At 42.8% G+C, this 22,770-nt stretch overlaps 1 protein-coding gene across 1 annotated transcript in view; it reads left to right on the forward strand.

The window, feature by feature from the left end:
* The first annotated feature begins 411 nt into the window (after window positions 1-411).
* The window catches only part of LOC149323036 (A.superbus venom factor 1-like), a 61,652-nt gene continuing 39,293 nt past the window's right edge, over window positions 412-22,770 (forward strand). Inside the window, exons 1-12 of the mRNA XM_089486403.1 lie at window positions 412-510; window positions 6,093-6,285; window positions 9,518-9,680; window positions 11,924-11,994; window positions 13,095-13,180; window positions 13,802-13,884; window positions 15,128-15,218; window positions 17,105-17,207; window positions 17,315-17,435; window positions 19,099-19,214; window positions 19,382-19,528; window positions 20,803-21,015. Of these exons, the coding sequence (XP_089342529.1) occupies window positions 437-510; window positions 6,093-6,285; window positions 9,518-9,680; window positions 11,924-11,994; window positions 13,095-13,180; window positions 13,802-13,884; window positions 15,128-15,218; window positions 17,105-17,207; window positions 17,315-17,435; window positions 19,099-19,214; window positions 19,382-19,528; window positions 20,803-21,015 (1,461 nt within the window). The 5' untranslated portion in view covers window positions 412-436. The remainder of the gene's footprint in view (window positions 511-6,092; window positions 6,286-9,517; window positions 9,681-11,923; window positions 11,995-13,094; window positions 13,181-13,801; window positions 13,885-15,127; window positions 15,219-17,104; window positions 17,208-17,314; window positions 17,436-19,098; window positions 19,215-19,381; window positions 19,529-20,802; window positions 21,016-22,770) is intronic.

Raw genomic sequence — 22,770 nt, forward strand, 5'->3', positions numbered from 1 at the left:
ATGATATCAGGATGCCACCCAAATTAAGGGTTAAACCAGATTGAGGTAAACTGAATTAAATATCCATGTAATATGCTCCTCAGTAAGAGAGAGAATGAGAGAGAAGCTTCAGTTTTCATTTTGCACTTTTCTAGATGTGGTCAAGCTAAAACCACCCAGTTCATGGGATGTTTGCTGATTGCACCATCTCTTAGTACACTTTTGCAGAGAAGATTGCACATAATACTGATTAGCCGAGGCTTTAAAAAGTAAAAGACAAAGCGTTCTTTCTATGTTTTGACAGACTTTTTAGTTCCTTCTGAAATTCCCAGGTTGCTCAAACTCCTCCCTATCTGCTGATTAAACATTAAGCTATTGCAAAAGGGTTTGGCTTGGTAACGGACTCTCATAATAAAGGCTGGGTTGGAGCTATCCCTGCTGCCTGACCCTCCAGTTCATGATGGAGGGCTCCCTTCTCTATCTGGTGGCTGCCCTCCTGGTCTGTTTCCCGACTTCGTCCCACAGCCAACTGTAAGTACAGGATCAAATTCAGCAGCCCATCCTCAACATTTCCAGATCATGTGCTAAATAAGAGGGAGCATTCTTCTGTCTTGCTTCTTTTCTATAGCTGTACATTGTGAAGATCCACCAAGTTTAGGAGTCTTGTTCTTCTAGAGGTGGTTTGGGGCTGCTTCAAACATTATGACTTTCCCAGATAAGGTATCTGAGGCAGAAACTCCAAATCAGATCTTTTCCTCACTAACTACACCATGGTGGTGATTAAAATGTAACCAAAAAGTGATTTGTAAACTGCTTAAAGAGTGCTAGGTCCACTACTAAGCGGTATAGAAATGTAAATGTCATTGCAATATGAACTCCACTGTACTTGAATACAGTCCTAGTCCATCTACCCTTTCATCATATCTTCTGAGACTCAGAAAGTTCTGAGTCATAATCAAACCATTACACCACATTGGTTCTCATGGAATAAGTGAAATGTCAGGGTACCATTCTAACTACCCCTACATGCAATTTAGGAGTAACTAGGATGCCCTGGATCCTATTTGCACACTGTGCACAGTGGTAACATGGCTTCAGGGTCTTTCTATAAGTAGAACAAGTCATTTACAGGGTAAACCATGGATAGCCCCTCTAAAACCTGTGATTAGAGAGTGGAAGTAAAACTGGGCTGGAATGTAAATGCTGCTTTAGAAGAAGTTTTAGAGGGAACTAAAACTGAATCCAGACCTAAAATCTTTTTTGTTGCCTGCAACCAGAATACCACCGGCTGGTGCAAAGGACAAAAAGTGGAACAGAGTCATCTATTCATCCATGGAAATTATTGCCTGCATCTGCACTGCAGAAATAAAGTACTTTGACACCACTTTAACTGTCATGGCTCAATGCAATGGAATCCTAGGATTTGTAGTTTCATATGGCACCAGGGCTCTCTGACAGTGAAAGCTAAATGGCTCACAAAACTATAAATCCCCAAATCCCATAGCACTGAGTCATGGCAGTTAGTGGTGTCAAACTGCTTTATTTTTCCAGTGCAGAAAACAACATTATTTTTAATTATATGGCACAAAGTAGGCCTATGTTAAGGCTCAGTCAGATGAATTTCATCCCGCCATTATAGGTACAGGGATTGTGTGGATGGGTTCTTCAGCATTTTCTCAGAAATGGTTCAGGCGGGTGATCTGAAACTTGGCAGCATAGAAGAGGTAGATTTGAGGATGACCTGTGCCAATTGCCAGGTATAGATAGGCTTGCCAGAATCAAAATTGGCAGGAAAACTGATAGAAGAGAGAATTTGGGCAGTTGTTACTTGTAATGTAACCAAGTAACAAGCAATATTTGCTGAAATTCCTTTTCTATTCAACTATTTAAAGCAATAGGCACTGTCTCCATTTTTCACTCTTGCAACCCTAGGTAGAAAGGGTGCAAATTCATTTAAAAGTTAGAACACCACTTTCTCATTGGCATCTCTTTGGTTAGGTGTTATTGGACAATTTTTTCCCATTTCAACAGTATGCCATTGGAAACAATATGTTGCATCTTAGTAGCTTTTATTTAAAGTGTTGTCACCCCCTCCCCAGCCAGTTTTAGATTTTGAAGTTTCTAAGGTGGTTTCCATGCACAGTCATTAGGAAGCCGCACTGCTTTTGCAGTTAACATTATGTGGGAGTGATGAGGAGTTATCTAGGAAGTGGGAGAGAACGCAGGGAAAGAAGAAATTATGCCAGGAAAAATATGGCTAGGAGAAAGTGTGGTTTCTGACAGGTTTAAAACAATAAATCAAAAGCCCTTATTTTGCCAGTTGACACGGCATTCAAGTACAAAGTTCAACAGAGGAGTTAGAAGGACAGTGGGTTGGCTATATAGGTATGTGAGACAAAGAGATGAAAAGCTGCGGCAGAAGTATGCAATATGACAAAGGGGCTATACAGATTGGCACTTTGTGCCAGCCTGTGCACGGGGTGAGCTCCAAGTCCTACCGCTGCGGGCAGGATGCCATTTTGGCGTGAACCTGTTTACATGGCACATGCCAAGATGACGCACCTCCGGTGCAGCACCCAAACAGCGCAGCACGGAAGAAGCATCATCATGGTATGCTGCTACGCCTATGATGCCCCTTCCAGGGAGCAAGAAGAAGTTGCTTTTTGTGGCTTCTTCTTTGTTCCCTGAGGAGACTGTGGCATGTGGTTGCCGTGGCCTGAATCCAGGGTGAAAAGGTGCAGCGTTCTGCTGCCCATCTGTACAGCCCCAAAGATAATTTACAGATAGTTGTGCCTGTCAGTTTTAATATGGATCCAGCAAATTTAGTGCATTTGGCAGGATTAAAAATCCTTGCGAAGCTCATGAAAACAACAGTTCCTCTCTTCAGTGTTGTCCCCACACCTGGTGTCACCTGGTGTGAGGGACAGGGTTCTGGGCAGGGGGCAGGACTTCTAATCTGTGACCAAAAGGTGATGTTCGCCTCTTGCCTGCTGTTCCTACCAGGGCATCTTCACCCTCCGGAGTAGAGCGACATTGCAGCCGGGGATCAGGTAGACTGTGCTCAGCCCTATTCTTCACTGCTGGTGTGTCCTTCTCTTCAGGAGTAGAGCAAAGCTATGGCAGAGGGGTCAGGAGGGGTGCAGAGGAGTCTGCCACTACTGTGGCAAAAGTGTGAGGGGTGTACTTGCCCCTTCTCACCCCATAGGTGTCATCCCTTTTCTAGGGTGTGACCCAATGAGGGCCGCAGACCCAACACACTCCTAATGATACCACTGCCTCTCTAGAAACTCTCACTAAAATATTACTGGAAAAACAAAACAAATTAACTAATGATGTTCCCTTTTGCAAAATAATATCCCCGCAATAAATCCATGTAATTAATGCTATCAGATGTCTCAGTTGATTGTGTTCAGTCTCATGTCTCTCTCTCTGTGTAAAATTGCCTTCAAGTTGCCTGCTGACTTATGGCAACTCCTTAAATTTTGTAGCAAGGAATGCTCAGAATTTTGCCAGTTTATTCCTCTGAAATATACCCCACAGCATCTGGGTTTCATTAGCAGTTCCCCATCCAGGGGTAACTCTGCTTAGCTTTCAAGATCAGATTGGATCTCGTATCTTTAGGGTATTTAGGCAATTTCATGCCTACACCTAGAGTATCAGCCTACCACCAAGTGTTAAGGAATCAAGGTATGTTGAACCCAGAGGATTCATTGAAAGGCTGCAAGACAGATATCATATCACTTTCCCCTATAAATGTCTTTAATTATCCAAAGAACCATGTTCCTTTTTCCCTTCTTCTCTCAGAGTGGACTTTTAGCATGCGGATAATGTCAAAATCAGCACTGTCCTTTGACTTGGGTACATTTCTCACAATTAGTTAATAAAATATTTTGTTTTTCTACAATATCTTAGTTATTCATTCAAAATGTTTATAAGTCTCTTGTAGATGGAAATGTCCTTCCAAAGAGGCGTCTATTCCATAAAGAAGTTAAAATATAAGCACACCTCAAAATAAATAAAACATCACACCAGCAATAAAATGATCACAAGATTTTGTGCAATAATCAAAATGAACCAAATTCATACAAATATGAATATCAGCTACCAGTGTTCAGAGCCCTTCATATATATTATCACAATATGTAAGGCCAAATAGCACCTTCCATTAACTTAAGGTTTGCAGTATCCAAAGCCATCATACTCTCTAGTTGTCTCAACACATGCACCTGACACATGGTACTGCTTCTTAGAACAATGAACTTGGCAGAAATTTAGAAAAACAGAATTTCCTTGTGGGCTTGAATTTCACTTTGTGATTACACCACTGTATTCTTCTATGGCCAAAGCTCTCCAGTTGTTTTGCAAAGAATATATGTGGTCATCAAAAGCACTCAAAGCTTCTCTTAACAAGTCGAGGATAAACAAGAATGCAATCTAACTAGTTCTGATGTATGTGTGCTTCTAAGGTCATGTTAGGATCACCAGATTGTAGCACTGTGTTGTGAGGAACCAGATGTTTAACCTAGCTGCCTTAGGGGCTCAGCAGACAGCCCCTAAAAGGCAGCTTCACACTGCCCTTAGAAGCACTGGATTAGGGACAAGGCAAAGGCACACCACTCCCCCAGCCCAGCGTAAAAAGAAGCCATAAAAAGAAGCTGTGGAAACGGTGCCTGCTGCAGCTATTCCACACCTCTTTGGTGCAACGCATTTACACGCTGCACCAAAGACACAGTGTGATGCCACCTGCCATGTGGTGGGGTACGTTGTGTGATGCTGGCATGGGGGGGTGTCAAGGCGGCTAGTGTGTGGTCGCCATGCCACCACTGTGCCTCTATGCCGGCATTTATCGCCAGTCTGTTCAGGGCCTTAGTTAGGGCCCTTGACATATTGAAATATACTTAGCCAGTTGGTGATACCTTCGAACATTTCACATAGGAAAATTGGGATAGGAGTGGTGAAGCACCACCAGAGTATAGACAAGATAGCAAAAGTTATTAATGTGGAGGAACACACACACTTAGGAAAGGCTGCAGAAATTTGCTTTTGCCTGAGTCTACTGGGAAGAGCAAGATTCTGCTTCTTCCTTTCCTTCCTTTTTAGGCTTAACTGCATGCAAATGTCTCTTGCTCTTTAAATTCAGTTTGCAGCAACTGAAGTAAACTGAGGGCTCAGAGGGAAAGTGGGAGAAAGAGAGAGAAACTGGGTCATTTTAAAAGCTGCTGAAAAAGTAGTGTGACAAAGAATTATGTGGGACTGTTCTTGCCAAACTGAGACAGCTGGAGGGTATGATTGATTCATATCATGGGAAGACATAGCCTGCTTCTCTGTGTAGCAAGCTGTCCTATAACATTCACTGTCATTCTTAATAGTTCAAAATAAATGTCACCGACTGCCACACAGGAAATGGCTGAATGCATACACACACATAGTTGAGAATATCATCAGTGGCATCACTAAGGTTGGTGTCACTCAGTGTGGTCAGCAGCACTGAACAGCCCTGTGTCCCTTCCCTCCCTCTGCCCCACCCACCCATCTGTCATGAAGAACCAAGAGGCTGGATGGGTGAGCTGGTGAGATAGTGGACAACCCTGCCCTTTTCTTTCCCTCTGTCTTGTCCATCAGCTTGGCCAGATCTGGAAGGATCCAGGGAGCTCGACAAGCAGGCAAGGAATGGATAGCCCCACAGTGTTTCTTCCTCCTGCCTCAGTTGCCCACTGGTATGGCCAGACCTGGAAAGACCTGGATAGCTGGACCAACATTCTAGGTGTTCTGAGACTTTAGCTCACAGCATTGGTATACCATCTCGGGCTCCTGGAAGTTGCAGTTCAACATTAGAGAAGCTGTGTGATTCTCACATACGCCCTAGAAGACAGTGAGATCAGTGTTTCTGTGACAGAAGGAAAGCAGCAGAATACACACGCACTTAGGGAAGGGTAGGTGGAAGTAGTAGGCAGTTGAGTGTGAATTTCTTTATGTGCCTTTAATGTTGCATTGAAACCATTTGTTCCTTGACTGTTCCAAAGCAAGAGTCTTCAGAGGTACAACATGGAGATATACGCTCTCATTTAACTTCTGCAAACCAACTCAGTGTATGAACCTTTCCTCTTTTGTAGCTACTCCATGGTTGTGCCTAGTGTCCTATGGGTTGAGAGTGAAGAGCAGATTGTGGTGGAGGCTCATGGACTCACCATTGCCACAGAGGTGACCGTCTCTGTCCATGATTTCCCACAGAAGAGGAACACTTTGTACCAGATCAAAGCTACCTTGAACCAAGAGAATGACATGATGGCGACTCCTTCCATAAAGGTGGGTATGGGGTGGTGGCTATCGAGGGTGCCACCCTCTGCATGCAAAAAGGTCCACTTATCTGGGAGGTCATTCCTTCATTGAACAATACAGTAGACATGTATAGCACCATTTTTAAAGTCTCCTGAGATATATCTGAGTTGGGAAGGAAAAGTGAATCACCCATGTAGTTAATTTCAGTTATGGGAAAGGAAAATAAAATTTGCAGAATTATGCATAGGAAGCAGACCATACAGACCAAATTACTAGAGGTTTCAGAAGAGACTATTTTAATGTAAAATACATTTCTTGAGGATATGTGCAGGCAAGCATGGTGGAAGGAGATGTCAGGCTGGTGATGGTCAGAAGAGCACAATTCATTGTAGCAATTTAGGCACTTCAGTGGCAGTACTGAATGATTCTGGAGATCGTTTCAGATCCCTTGAAGAGTTATAGGGATGGCAGTAGAAACAGCACTCTATCTGCAATGCCCTTTCCTCCTTTCACTCTGAAGCTGAGTAGCTTGCTTTAGGTTCAGGGTTGGGCAAGCAGGATTGAGCAAGCAATATACAGTATATGGGAAACAGAAGTAATTGTCTGATAAGGTCTAGTAAGTTTTCTGTTATTCCATACATATGGGGGGGGGGGGATAGTTTCACAGTGCAAAACTGCACTGCCAGAGTCATGGGGGGGGGGGGGGCAGAAAAAGTGGATCTTTCACCCAAAAAAGGTGGGAGAAGGATTTGGAAGCCCCGAATTCTGGATTTGTACTTTTGTGAGATATTTTGCATTCTCTGTTAGAGAGCTCTGGTTCCACAGCAGATTACAAATTACAAACCCCAGGATTCCTTAGGATGGAGCCATGACAGTTAAAGTGGTGCCAAAATGACATTAATTCTGCATTGTGGCAGTAGTCTAAGTCATTGAGAGTACACATTATACTTTATTGGTAACAAATAGATGTTCAGCTTTATTATGGTCATAGACCAGTACAGGTAAAAAGAGGCTACCGAATAAAAGAAGGTAACGGTAAAAACAATGTTAAAAATACAGGTTAAAAACATTCTTTTAAAATCCAGTGCGGCAGGGTAAGATTAGTTCTAGCCTCCTGCCATTGCCTGATGGATTTTAACATTAGCTGCACAGGGTCTGCACAGAATCTGACATCATTATATGTTATATCCAGAGTGGTGTCTGAAAATAGCAAACAAGTGCATAATTGACTAGTGTGCCCTTGATGTTTATACATTAGAGGTGAGATAAGACTGAGGTGGATGTCCCTGTAGTATGAGCACTGGAGTAATATGTGCTCTGTTGTCTCTATTTGGCCAGAGTCACAGGGGCATAGGCTGTCTGACAAGGGGATCTTACATTGGCTTTCAAGAATAGCTGAGGAGATGGCATGGCATTGTGCCAAATAAAAGCTCTCCAGTCTTTAGGTATTTCAAGTTTTGCTACATACACCATAGGTGATGCCAAGTATCTGTTGGAGTCACTAACAATAAAAGTTGGGGCACCAGCTAGGGCTAGCTGTCGCTCTATATGTATCACCTGTTGTTTGATGGTTGCTTCAGCCTTTTTATATCCCATGCTGAGCAAAAGATCTGGACAGAGACCAAGTAGAGAAATTTTAGTCATCGCCATCTGTTTCCATGTAGACTGGAATTAATCAGTCAGGGTAATCGGTGGGAAAGAAGAATAGTCTGAGCCAGTAGCTGAGTATAGTCACACACTCTCTGGCTTCCATTTTCATAAAGCCTGACTCCAGTCTCAGAATTGCATTGGAGACACACTTTGGAGCTTGGAATGATGATCTTAGAAATTTGGATTGCACCAGTTCTAATGGGGCAGAGTTGGGGAGGGGGGCATGTCCCTGCTGGGATCCATAAAGCAGTTGTGCAACTGATTTGGCTTTGAAGAGTTTGAGTGCTGACAAATAGATAGAAAAGGATGAAGTAACAGAGAATACAAACAAAGACAATGTTCTCATGTTCCTTTGGCTGGATATGTACTGCTGGTTGTTACATTGCTCTTTTAGTTGCATATGGGCCTTAAAATTCTTGGGCAAAATGCTGGTATTTCCTCTTACCAAGAAAGGATTAAGGAAATCCCTCCTGGGAGAGGAAGAAGATTCTTGCTCTCAGAAAGAGAGCTCCTTAGCAGCACCAGGATTAGTACAATCACCCTGGCTGCATCTATGTTTATCTTTAGGCTTAAGGCCCCCTTACTGAATGCAATGAAGCTATGGGCCAGAGCATAAGGACAAGAAAATGTGGCTCAATCTGAATGTGGGTTGAAACTCTGCTGTCAGCTCAAGCCACTCCCAAGGCTGCTCAAATACCCATGGACAGTCCATACCATGAGGCGTCATGCTGCACTATTGATTTATTCCCCTGCACTACAGTCCCACACTGGCACATGCATGTGAGATTATGTGCATTTTCCACTCTAAATCGAAGTATTTGAGTTTCTTTTTGCTCCAGTTTTTAGCACTGGAATGCAGCTTCATTTCACTTTCTGCCCAGTTTTGCCTTGTGAATTCTCTAAACAGCTAGGCTTCAAGTTCATTTGAAGCCACCTAATTTGGTCAGTGTGGACAACTCCCATGAAACAGTTAAATGTGGGATTAAAAGGAAGTTAGTCTATATACATGTGGCTGTTTTATAATAAACTTAGGGGCTATCCAGACTGGTCTAAAAGGTCAGCCTGGGGGCAGAGTCGGTGCACAGCATCTTGATGACACACACTGACTCCACCCTCCCCTGGGCACCCTGATGTCCAAATGACACAGCGCTGAAGGGGCACCATACAGCCACACTGCCAGGGCTATGGCACCCTTTGGAGGGCTTTTTGCAGCTCCTTTTTATGCCCTCCAGAGGCTGGATTGGGCCGTGGCATAAGGTTGCTGAGGCCCCAATCCAGTTGAAGAAGGGGTGGTTGTATGAACATCCTCTTATATAGGGGATGAGAAGCCCAGTTACTACACAAATGCAACCTATGACAGATGGACTGGGCTGGTTTCAGATTGTTACAGAAAGATTCAGACAGCATCCAAATTGACTAACTGAGCCCTACACTATTTTTCGGGGTAGAGGGAGAAACAACAGCTTGCACTCCATAACCTCAGAGAAAGAGTTAGTTTTGGTGGACTGTAGTGTTCACCATTGAAGTTACCAGGACATAATTTCTTTTGTAATGTTTACATTGCTGGAAAAAGCTAGTTAATTCTCTAGTTCCTGATTTTTCTAAACAGGTTCCTGCAAAAGACCTAAAGAAGGATCCCAAGAAAAACCAGTATGTGGTTGTCCAGGCTATTTGTCCTCAGTTCACACTTGAGAAGGTGGTTCTGGTCTCCTTCCAAAGTGGCTACCTCTTCATCCAGACGGACAAAACCATCTACACACCTGGATCTTCAGGTATATGAAGGCTTTTAATGTATAAATAGGGATGCTTTTTATTGTGGATGTCTGATTTATCTTTTAAACTTTTGGTTGTTTTAAAAATGATTTTAGTGTGTTTTATGAGGTGATTATAATTGTTTTTACATTTTACTGTCAATGTTTTTAATTTACTATATCTGGAAGCCACCGTGGATCCCACTCTGGGAGAAAGGCAGCATATACATGAAATAACATAACTAAACAAAGCCTTCTACCAGTTCCACCTGAAGACTTAGCTGAGATACCAGTGTTAGTGTGGATTAGTCTTTCATTTTAATGCTACATTTTTGCTGTTATGAGATGCCTTCCTTGGAACTGGAGCTAGAGACAGGAGTCTTTTCCCCCCAACCCCTTCAGAGATAATTCATGTTTGTTTCAAAGAAGATCACTTCTTTTCTAATTCCATGCTACATTGGGTGGCCACAAGAAGGAGAGACTGGGGTCCTGTGCCTTTGAGTGTTGTGTGGACAAAGAATTATAGGAAGTGGAACTACCATGACAAATTACACCTGCTGAAAATCGGATTTCTACACCAGTGGTTATCACACTGAGGTCTTCCAGATGTTTAGAACTTCAGCTCCAAGAATTCCTGAGCACTTGCCATATTGGCTGGAAATTGTGGGAGCTGAAGTCCAAAACATCTGGAGGACTATTCTAAGCCAGTGGTGTCTCGATGTTTTCGACTTCATTTCCCATAGTCCCAGACAGCATGGTCAGGAATTTGGAGAGGTAATACCCCAAACATCTAGAAGACTAAATTTTGAGAACCATATTCTATCCAACAATTAAAAGTTCAAGGACCCTATCTTCTTTTTGATCACAACCACCCAAACACTAAAGCATTTAAACATTTTCAAGCCAGTTAACATCTCTCAGCCAAGACCTACTCAGCATAATGTAATTCTCCGTGGTTTCTGTCAGTCACACAAATGAGGTCTGGAGCCTTGTAGAGCTGAGCAAGTGTTTGGGCAGTAGTCTCACTTTTTCTCCAATATGTATGTCAGTATGTGCCTCTTGCTCAACCTTTTAATTCCTTTGGTACTTTTCTTTCCCTTTTTAGTTCCTCTGCCACTTCCCCAGGCTTTTGATATCTGAAGGAGAACTATAATCATTCTCAAGAAGTTAGAGCTGATGGGATATTTGGAAGAAGCCTTTGTGTAATTTCAAACCAAACACATTGTATGCCATTCAGTGTTATTTTTTACGCACCCTCTCCCCAAACCCTTCTTGAGGCCTTTCTGTTTATCGGCTCTATCCATACTCATAGGAGCTTGTAGTCACTTTCCAATCTACATTGATGTTTCGGTATCAATTGGAATGAATGACTTTTGGAGGGCCTGTGACAGTTCTCTGAATCTTTCTCTCTTTTCCTGCCTATGCTGGATTGGACCCCTTGGGGACACTTTTTATCTAAAGAACTCATCATCACCACCCAGTGATTTGCCTTCTCCCTCTTTGGTAATGCACCAGGACACCTGGAGTCCATTGTCTGGTTTTGACCAGCCTTTCCAAATCTGGAGTTCTTGATGGTCTGGTTAGAGAGATCCAGGGACAAAGAGCCTTATGATGGTTTGGGCTTTTAAACACCTCTGCTCAGAACCATCTTGAAGGTTTGCTCTTTTACCCAAGTGCTCATCTCATTGGACAGTTGCTATTTCATCCCCTTGATGCTGAGCCTCATTAAAATGTAACTGCATATTCTCTCACATTTAAACCTTTGTTATCTGGGGAGAAGGCTCTGATAAATGTCCTAAGGCCCTTTTTTCCTGCATTAGGACCCTCTACAATCCATACTCAGCCCCTGGATAAAAATATAAAATAAAACAGCCCCCAGACACATCACTTCTTTAAGGTCAAAAGTATTACTCCTGGACACTTCTCTCCCATTTTTTGGTTGTGGAAATGTAAGTTGTTCTGGATACCAACATGTGTTTTAGGTCTAATCTGCAGTGTAGAAATAATGCAGTTAGACACTGTTTTAACTGCCATAGCTTAATGCTGGGATTTGTAATTTTTGAGATATTCTCTGCCTTCTCTACCAAAGATTTTGGTGCTGCAGCAAACTACAAATCCCAGGATTCCATAGCATTAAGCCATGCCAGTTAAAGTGGTATGAAACAGCATTATTGCTGAAGTGCAAATTAGACCTTGCATTATTTCTGAAGTGTAGATTAGGCCTCAGATAAACAATACCCTCTTCACAACTTTTTTCTCCTCAGTGCTCTATCGTGTCTTCTCTATGGGTCATGGCCTGGAACGTTTGGACAAAAACGTGATTGTTGAATTTGAGGTGAGAATCTTATGTGCAAGTGTGTGATGTGGGTGTACTTGCCTAAATAGGTGATACTTCCTTCACATTTCACACAAATATATCATGATGACAGAGTGATTACGAAGACCATTTTATCTTGTGGGGAGGGCAACTGAGGAGGGATTTGGACCAGTTTTCCCCAAGATCCTTCCCACACAGGCCTTCTGATATCGCCCAGTGTCGCAGTTCTGGAAATCAACCAAAATACAGCTGATTTATGCAACTGGAGGGGATGTTGAGAACCTAAATCCCCTAAAGGCATAAGATCCCATCTGATTGTGGAAACTAAGCAGGGTCTTCTCTAATTAGTACATGGATGGGAGACCAACCAAAGAATACCAAATATACCATGGTTGGGATGACTTGAAGGTGTGCCTTGACCAGCAAATATATTCCATACCAAAGCTTCATAAAAAGATGGAAATAGTGGCCAGTCTCACTAGCAACCCAGGATTAAAACAATCTCGCTAAAACCGAGGAGGAAAAAAAAAGAAATTATATGTCTTAAATTTATCTCATGCTCCTCCTTCATGAAAGCCCAGAGTGGCATATCTTTTTTTATCCTTATGACAATTTGACCTGAATGTTTATCCCAGGTCCAGCCAATGAGCTTTACAGCTAAACTATTATTTGAATCCTGCTCAAACTCTCCCTAGAAGCATAGATGACTAAACTGAGGCTGCTGTATTTTGACCATATCTTGAGAAGAAAGGATTCACTAGAAAAGACGCAAATGCTTGGTGAAGTTGAGGGCAATAGGAAAAGAGGAAGACCACATTCCAGATGGATAGATTCAATCAGAGAAGCCACGGCCATGAATTTGCAAGAACTGAGCAGGGCTGTTGAGGATAGGATGACTTGGAGGTCTCTAATTCATAGGGTCACCATAGGCTGAAGTTAACTTTCAGCAATTGCTGGTTTGCATTCTGTGTTATGGCTTGTTGTATCATTTCTGATCTCCCCACCCTGATGAGCACAAATTAAGCCCAGAGTAAGGTTTTATCATACGAAACATAAATAATATGTCCAGGTATTTTGTATCCTTTCAGCACACTCATAAACATGTCTTTCCCTTCCAGACACCAGATGGCATTGTTGTCAGCCAGACTATTACCAATCCTTCATTACAGATCACCCAGTCGTACCATGTACCTGAGACTGTCAGGTAACTGATTATGGAAATTGCCCTACACCAAGCATGTACAGAAACTAAGTTGGAACAGCAATCAGTGATATAAGCATATATATATATATATATATATATATATATATATATATATATGGTGCCGTTTAACCCAGTTTTCTGATTTCAAATTGAGCTATGAAAACTCTGAGCAATCTCACACACACTGTGTTGCTGTATTTGCCCATCATATTTTATCCCCTCCTTTTCAATAAAGAACTTAGGGTAGTATATATGAGGCATTATTCCATTTTATTTCTACAAAACCGAGCAAGAAGTGTAGGCAAACAGTATGGATGAAGGAATTTCTATTGAAACCACTCACGAGCAAGTCAGAATTTGAACCTGGGTTTGCGGTAGGGCAGATTTCAGCTTCTTCATGTCTGAGTCATAAGACTTGGAGGCCAGGCATTCCAACCCCCCCCCCTCCCAAAGGTGAGCCTATTCTTCTCCAGACATAAGGGTCAAAGATTAGAAAATGTGTGTGTGTTCACTGTGAATCTATACATGCCAGAAAGGGGACACATAGTTGACATTTCACACTTGTCATTGTCGACTGATAAAACAGAAGCAGTGACTAATCCCTCCGTTTCTCTTCTCTAGCGTGGGAACCTGGAATGCTGTGGCTAGGTATCAAGATTCTCCCGATGAGGCCTTCAAAACACCATTTGATGTCAAAGAATATGGTAGGAAGAAAAAACGTCCCTGTTCAGAGCCTTCCTTGCCTGGTTTCATCTCCTTTTCCATCCTATTCCTTAATCAAGACTTGCTTTTGTGCTTCACCATTGCTACTCCTATTTATATATATATATATATATATATATATATATATATATATATATATTCCGCCTCTCCCTTTTTGAGGATCAAGGCGAGTAACAGCAATTTAGCATGACTCACTTTGTCTGCATGGGCCAAAAGGCACATCCCACCCTTCTGGTAGCATCTTGTTCGAATGATGCATGGTCCAAACCCTGGTTCTGGTGTGAACAATCTGGATGATGTTCAGCATGTTCTGCTCCAGAACCAGGGTATAACACATTTAAAATTAGTTTTAAAAAACATACCTTTCACTCCAGATCTGCTGGGAAGATCCAGAGCCCTCATTTGCTGCACCAAGGTTGCTGTCTCCACTCCCATCCCAGAGAGCTGCCCTGCACATTCTCTACTGTCACCAGTCACTCCCTCTGAGGTCAGAACAAGGAGCATGTCTAGGCACCTCATTTTGACCTCAGAAGCGAGCAACCCACTAGGACTGACATCACTTGGTGCGGTAACTCATGGCGCCAAACCCTCCCATTGACCTCCTCCCATACCACAACTTTAGTCATGTTTTTGGACTAATGTTACCCATAAATCGTAAATCCCATATATCATTGTGTGTTAAATTTTTTGAAATTTTTAATTTATTTAAAAAACCCCAAACAACCCAGGGCCTTTCCTTTCTCCTCCCACTTTGCCTCACTCCCTTCACACCATCTCTGCAGCATTTTAATGGGACACAGGTGAATGCCACAGCCCATTTCTGGCAAAACACAGATGTTGGAGGAGCAGTGGTGTCACTCCCCGTTAGGGTGTCACCTGGTGTGGCCACATCCCCTGCACCCCTTTAGTGATACCACTGGAGCAACCCACAGTGGATGTGCCAGGCAGCTGAGGAGGATGTGTGTGCAGAGTTGCTCCTGCGCAGGAACAGAGGGCCAGGTAACAGGGGCAGGTTGGAGCAGCTCCAGGCCAGGATACTCTGAGTTGCCCTGGAATTATCCTAGCCAGTACAGACAAGGCCTTATTTACAATGTTTAAGGGCCAAAATTCTTCCAAGATGGCTTATGTAACCAGGTTCCATGCTATATAATCTCATACAGTACTATCTTCTTTCTTTTCATGAATGTTTGTCTCCTTCTTTTCTCCCTCTTTTTTGATCTCCAGTATTGCCAAGCTTTGAAGTTATCATTGAACCAGTGGAAAAGTTTTATTATGTTGATACCAATGAAGATTTCACAGTGTCTATCACTGCAAGGTGGGTGTATATGCAGTTGTGAGAAAATATGGGGTGCATTGATATCTGCTTATCATCTTCAGAATAATCCAGTTATTCTGTTCTGAAAGACTGTCTGAAAAAAATAATTTGCCACTTGATCTGCATGTAGCATGATTCCAGGCTATGTTCTTGTCATACAAGTATCCTTCCTCCCTCACAAAATTTTATCAACAGGTAGGGAAGTGAGGGGAAAAACAATATCCTCAGTGTATAACTCTCCTATGTTAAACACAGCTATTAGGATATTTTAAAATAATAACCAATAGCAGTAAGTTATACAATATAAAATATGAATAAAGGAAAATATGTAACAATTAAGAAAATAATAAAGTTCAATGTATTTATAAGATTTTTTGTGGGTTGTTCAGGCTATGTGGCCATGTTCTAGAAAAGTTCTTCCTGACATTTTGCCAGCATCTGTGGCTGGCATCTTGGCGAAACATCTTCTAGAAATATGGCCACATAGCCCAAAAACCCTGTTGCATTCCAAAATGGGGGCACACATGGGCGCGCACGGAATGGGATGGGACTAGGAACGCATCTTACTGCACAAGGGAATGCTGCCGCTGCCACCGGGCATTCCAATCACGTCCTACGTCCGTTCCAGAGAGCGCAATTTCTGAGAACTGTTCCAAAGTGTTCTTAGAAATTGCACCCTCTAGAATGGAGATTTTTAGAGCTTTTGCAGCTCAGTTCCGATGTGACTGCGGGTCCAACGATGCGAATTCACAACATAACGTGAATGTGTTATCAGACGCGATTTCTTTCTATGGGAACTCCTTCCGTGGGGCTTCTGCAGTGATTCCAAAGTGACTCCTCATTTTGATGAATTCAGAAAAAAGTGAATTCAAAGAATTTGCATTGAAGCTCACTTCGATTTCACTTCGAATTGGTCTGGTGTGGAAGATCACTCCGATGTCGGCCCCCTTGGCCCCCTGCATCTTGCTCCGTCATCCTCCTCCTCTTCCTTCACCATTTCGCCCCCTCTGCCACCCTGCCACCCATCCCATCATCCCCTGCCTGCTCCTGCATCCTGCATCCTGATCCTGAACCCAGTGATCCCCTGCAACCTATCCCATCATCCCCTGCCTGCTCCTGCATCCCTATCTCGTCCTCTCTGTCACCCTGCCACCTATCCCATCATCCCCTGACTGCTCCTTCAGTCCGATGAAGGATGACAGCTAAAGAGGGGGCAGGGAAGGATGACAGCGTCCAGAGCCCCACTGAGCATGCGCAAGGGTGCTGATTCAAATCGCTGAACCCTCACAGTATGTTACGGTGTGGTAATACAATGTGCACTCACCCCGCTTTGCTTGAATCCACATCACGTGACTTGCTTGGAATCGAACTGACCTGAGGCCATGACCAGATAGTCAAGAAACATAAATTCTCTGTTCACTTTACTCACTTGCCTTGCCTTACTCAAAAGTCCTGCTTTTCCCAACCCAATCCCAAAAAGTCAGTTGTGCGGGAAAAACGTTCCTGAATCAATGGAGACAACATGAATGGAGACAATATTTAATACATAATCATTCTCAGGGAGACTTTTATATGGTGTGTGTGTGTGTGTTCTGTTTGTGGTTTTTTTTTTAACTTTTGTGTTTTTTCATGTAATTTTTTACACTTTTAATGAGATGATTTTAACATTTTTATTGTTAAGTTTGTAACCAATTTTATCTGTGAGCCACTTTAGGTCCTTTTCTGGGGGAAAGGCAGCATATAAAATAAAATAAAATAAAATAGGACAGCTACACTCACCTGTCTGGCCCAGTATGATGTCAAATGTAAATGTCTTGCCTCCATGTTAGACACCAACAGGATAGATGTGAACAAACATCAAGTCTTGCTTCATTGTGTTCTTCCAGGTACCTCTATGGGAAGAAAGTAGAAGGTGTAGCCTTTGTCCTCTTCGGAGTGAAACTTGATGATGAGAAAAAGAGTATTCCAGACTCACTCAGGAGAATTCAAGTAAGATGGCCCATATATTTGTGTCCGAATGAGAGTCAGGAGTAGCGGTGGTAAGAGAAAGAGTAGACAACTTTGATTTCTTTTTCATCCTTTCCCTTCCTTTCTAGATTGTTGATGGGGAAGGGGAGGCAGCACTCACAAAAGCCATACTTCAGACCCGATTTCGCAACACCAATGAGCTTGTTGGACACTCTCTATACATCTCTGTAACAGTGATGACAGAGTCCGGTGAGTTGTGGCTTCAAAGCACCATGAATTAGCAGATGACTCATAGAGGGAACTCTGGAGTTTGCCTTAGTGGATGTCATTCAGTTGTGTGAGGATAGTTCAGCTTCTGAATTCTTGGGTCAACTACATCTATGCCTTTTCTCCTTTTAAGCCAGCAGATGAAGACATTTGGGTCAAGTCTTGTCTTCATGCATTCATTCTCATAAAAAAACCAAACAAACAGAGAAGGAAATTAAAATAAAGAACTCTAATCTAGTTCCTAGAAATGATTTTGGGTAGTAAATATGTGAATACCTAGTCTTAAAAGTTTTATTGATCACTAGAAGAAAATATTCCATAATCCATTTTTCCACTTTTCAGCATTTTTTTTTGGGGGGGGGGGGAGAGAAACATTTTATCCTATGTTTTTTTTTCCAAATTGTCCATCTCGGGCCTTCACATCTCAGGTCACGATCCAGTACTTCACAAGGCTCCTTGAACATATCGAACACTGTACATAGAAGTGTTCACTTGTTCTTTGTCTGACAGTATGCACATAATTGGAAGCTTAACTGAACACATTGCATATTATCCAAATAATGAAATAAAATGGCAATTTCTGAGCAAACAGAGTCTCCATTAATACAAATTTTTAGTACCTTTGGATAGTCCTCAGTGGAAAAAGGTAATAGAAAAGCTTGTTCACCATTACTGATCTTCACTGGCAAAGAGAGTGATAGCTAGTCTAAACCGTCAAGGGGCCAAATAAAGTTGTATGTTCAGCACAATTTTTTTGCAGATGTGCCCCCTAAGGTAATGATAAATGTTTGGTCATCAAACCAGCAATTTTCTTTACATCTTGCATTTAATGTGCTTGGGTTTGTAATTGGTCACTGGAAAGTAAACACAAGCTTTATTTCTAAGTATGATATGAATATGGTGGCATATCTCTCTGAGTAAATCCCATTGTAGGAGGAAACATGGGTATATCACACAGAGTACACTTTCTCTTTGATGTCTAATTTGATCCTTGACTCTTCATTCAGAATCCCCTGTAATGCACAAGGATTCTGTGGTGCAGTGGTCCTTTACAATTATTATTATTATTTATTTATTTATTTATTTATTTATTTATTTATTTATGTAGCACTGTAGATTTACACAGTGCTGTACATACAAACAATAAAATACATAAAAGCAAACCTGCCCATGGTGTACATCCTAAGAAATAATAGCAAAACCCATATAAATAATATATAACAATACAGGAAGGGGTTCAATAAAATAAGGCAGGCAACAAATTAAAAACGTCAAATAACAAATAATAGTCATGCAATGCCTGGGAATGCTTCATAGCAGAACAATCTCGAGTGAGCTGCCTATCAGGCAGCTGTTTACAATTTCATTTCTGTATTACCAACCACAATCTGCTAAATTGTCTTTTCTGTATAAGTCACTATCATTATGGGCTTAATATGTCTGCTCTCTGTGGCCTTTTCTTCAAGAGATGTACATTTCTATGGTCAATTCAGTCCACGGGCCTTCTTCAATGGACAAGAATATGTGGAAATGTTCTCTAAGGACAGGAGGTTTTATGTACTGCATGCACTCTTTCAACATTTATCTGCCCTGTTAACAACTTGGTTTCGTATTTTTATCTACTTTCCCTCTCTTCTCTCTCCAGGAAGCGACATGGTGGTGGCTGAGAAAGGCGGCATTAGCATCGTGACATCCCCCTATCAGCTCCACTTCACAAAAACCCCAATGTTCTTCAAGCCGGGGATGCCCTATGGACTGATGGTAATGGCCCAGTTCCAGCCTTGCTAGTGCTGTCTTAAATCCAGAGCGAGGTGCACAAATAGCCCTAGAAATTGCCCAAATCTTGCAAATGTCCTGGAACAGTGATTTAGTCTCAGCAAGGACTTCTACACTCCACTCTCAGTTGCTTCTTTGGAATTTTTTCACAGGTATACGTCACCAACCCTGATGGCTCCCCAGCTACTCAGGTCCCTGTGGTATCAGAGCCCATTCAGGCTCAGGCCACCACCCAGAATGATGGGACTGCCAAGCTGATCCTGAACACACCAGCAAACATCAATGAGCTAAGAATCACCGTGAGTCATGCTGAGCTTATGTAAACCTGTAGTCCTTTGTAGTTGAGGGGCAAGTTGCCTGATCTTCAAAACACAAAACCAACTTGTTCATTACTGTCACACTTTTAGGGTAGGAACCGTTTCTCAGTGGTAGAGTGCATACTTTGTGGGCAATTGGCTGTTCTAGGGCTGTGTTTTCATGTGGCTTCATTTATTTATAGAATAATAGAATCATAGAGTTGTAAGAGACCTCAAGGGCCATCCAGTCCAACTACTTGCCAAGCAGGAACACAGAATCAAAGCACCCTCAACAGATGGCCATCCAGCCTCTGTTTAAAGACCTCCAAGGAAGGAGACACCTCCATCCTCCAAGGGAGTGTGTTCCACTGTCGAACAGCCCTTACTGTCAGGAAGTTCCTCCTAATGTCAAGATGGAATCTCTTTTCCTGCAGCTTGCATCCATTGTTCCGGGTCCTAGTCTCTGGAGCAGCAGAAAACAAGCTTGCTCCATCTTCAGCATGACATTCCTTCAAATATTTAAACGGGGTATCACATCACACGTTAACCTTTTTTTCTCCAGCCGAAATATACTCAGCTTCCTAAGTCTCTCTCACAGGCATGTTTTGTTGTTGTTGTTGTTATTTGCAGCCCTTGCCCTAGTCTGAATTTCAGAATCCTTCTGCAAATTATCAGTTCAGACCTTTGCCAAGAGTGACATTTTCCTCAACAGGCCAAAGAGCAGAAAGGAAGAAGGCTGACTCTGTGGAGGATAGGAGGGTGGCAGAAAGTGGTGGAGGAGAAGTGGTGAAAAGAATGAGAGAAAAAGGGCAGTTCTGTCCACTAGCACTGGTTTCATCCTCCACGCAGTCCATTACCTCTGAGGAATATAACATTTATGAAAAAATATCCCCAGCCTTGATGCAGAATGTTCTAAATTCACTATCTAGCATTTCCATCTTCAAAGGGCTTCAGGCCTCAGAGAGGGTTCTTTATCCTCTGGCACTCTTTACCTGTTTGTTTCATTTCTCACAAGTTTCACATACTATGTTTGAGGGTATATGCTCTGATGTGGTAGTTATCTGCTGTTCTCATAATAGAACGTAGTTCTTTCTTCCTAGTGATGGTCACCTAACTGAGGTATCTCACAGATCCTGATGGGTACGAGGAACTAGCTACTTTTTCTTCCCGTGGCCATTATGCCTTTTTTCAGTGGCTCCTTATGAATTGCTGTGTGATTAAGTTAAAGGTTTCTGTGGTTTCTTTGAGATTTTGTTAATCCTTCTCACCCTTTTTAGGTAAAAACCAAAAAAGAGGAACTCCCAGCTGAACGCCAGGCAGCCAAGACCATGGTGGCAACAGCCTACCAAACCCAGGGAGGATCTGGGAACTATCTCCATTTAGCAATCGCAGCTACTGAGCTCAAGGCTGGGGATGACTTGCCTATCAACTTCAACGTGAGAAGCAACAATCAAAATGTGCTGAACCAGGCAGGAGATTTCACCTACATAGTAAGTGATGTAGCCCTGGGCAGAATGGAAAATCCATGGGTCAAATTCTTATTTGCTTGTTGACTTTGCATTTGTTTTCAAGGAAGGTAAGGAAAACCTCTCATTATGTGTCATGTCCTCATGGGAAAGTAGGATCCAGGAATATTTCCTGCAACCCATCTCTTCTTTAAAGCTTTCGACTGAGGGTAGCTTTTCAGTATGGCCCCTCTGAGGACCTAACAGAAATAAGCAAACCCTTGTATGTCACAGTCCTTTATGAAAAGGTGAAACACATTTTTATTCCACTTATGTGTGTGAAGCCTGTGCTATTATCTTCTTATTATCAGTATCCCATTGTTTAAAATTTAAATCTCAAATTGTGGGACTACGGGGGGGGGGGAGCACAGGAGTAGCTCAACCATGGGTGCGAGACTTGGAGGAACACACACACACACCTAATGCAAAATAAGGAGAAAGGCAAGGAGGGCACTTGAACAGCCACCTCTGCCTTAGGGAGGAGGCCAGTGGGAAAGCTCACTGGATCATGGCCTCTGGCAAGACCAATCCTGAGATTTGCTTTTAGTATCCTCACTTGTCCTGTCACTGTCTCTGTTCCCAGATGAGACACTTCTGCAGCTTCAAACAACATGCACAAGCGCGCGCACACACACACATGCACACTGGGAGTAAGTCACAATCTTCATCTCTTTTATGCACTTGTGCATCCTCGCATGCAAACAAGACAATGAATGCTTCTGTGTGCCTGTGTGAGAGAGAGAGTAAATGAGTGCATGTGTCAGTGAAAGAAAGAATGAAAGAACATGACTGAAAGTTACACTGGGGGCATTATCTCACCGGAGGAATGTCTCCCAGTTTCGAAAGAAAAGAAAGTGGGGCCAATACACAATTTAACGCCATTACACGAATTGTTATTAAATGCACAGAAAGAACACAGCACCCACCCGAAAGCCAAAGTAGTGCAAGTGCAAAAGAAAGTATCATATAACTACGTACCCTTCATAGTCTAGAATTCGAATTAGCATCCCTGCACATGCGCAGTGAGGGCAGAATCGGATCATGACCTTTTTACACTTCCGGTGGGGCTTGCCTCAGGTTCCCATGGTTTTGTCTTGTTTCACGTTATTTGTTCATTCATTACCCTTTATTCCACATTATTCCACAATTCACATTACTTGTTCATTCATTACTCCTTATTTCACGTTATTTGGGCAGTGCACTTTATTTGTGCATTCATTGCCTCTTAAAGGATGAAAGGGAAGGAGAAGAGAGGCCCAGGCAAGAGAGGAAGAGGAGGAGGGGAGGAACATGGGGGAGGGAGAACCTTTTTGGAGGAGCCACCCCCCTTGAATCCCAGCTGGGAGGGGCTCAGTTCCAACCAGCCCCCTTGGGATGAAGGGAGCTTGCCCCTGTCACCTTCCCTCCCTAACTCCCCAGACTGTTGCTCTGATGGCGGGGGGGTGAAGGGAGAATGGGGAAGAGCCCCCATTTGCCAAGGAGGGGGACCAAAAAGGTGAACAGTCTGTGCAGGAACCAGAGCTGGCGACTAAAGCTACACCTACACTGGAGAAATAACCCAGTTTGGCACTGCTTTAACTCTTTGTGTTTCAAGGCTATGGAATTCTGGGAGGTGGAGTTTGTTGTGAGTCCAGAGCGATGTCCCTGAGGGGAGGAAAACAGACCACCATTCCCCAGGCTGCCCCACTCCATCCTCCCCCAAAGGAGGAGGAATGAGGGAAGAAGAAGAAGAACTCTTTC

This window comes from Sceloporus occidentalis, unplaced genomic scaffold, assembly GCF_023333645.1.
Source record: "Sceloporus occidentalis isolate IW3139 unplaced genomic scaffold, rSceOcc1.0.p SCAF_1, whole genome shotgun sequence".
In the NCBI taxonomy this organism is placed as follows: Eukaryota; Metazoa; Chordata; class Lepidosauria; order Squamata; family Phrynosomatidae; genus Sceloporus; species Sceloporus occidentalis.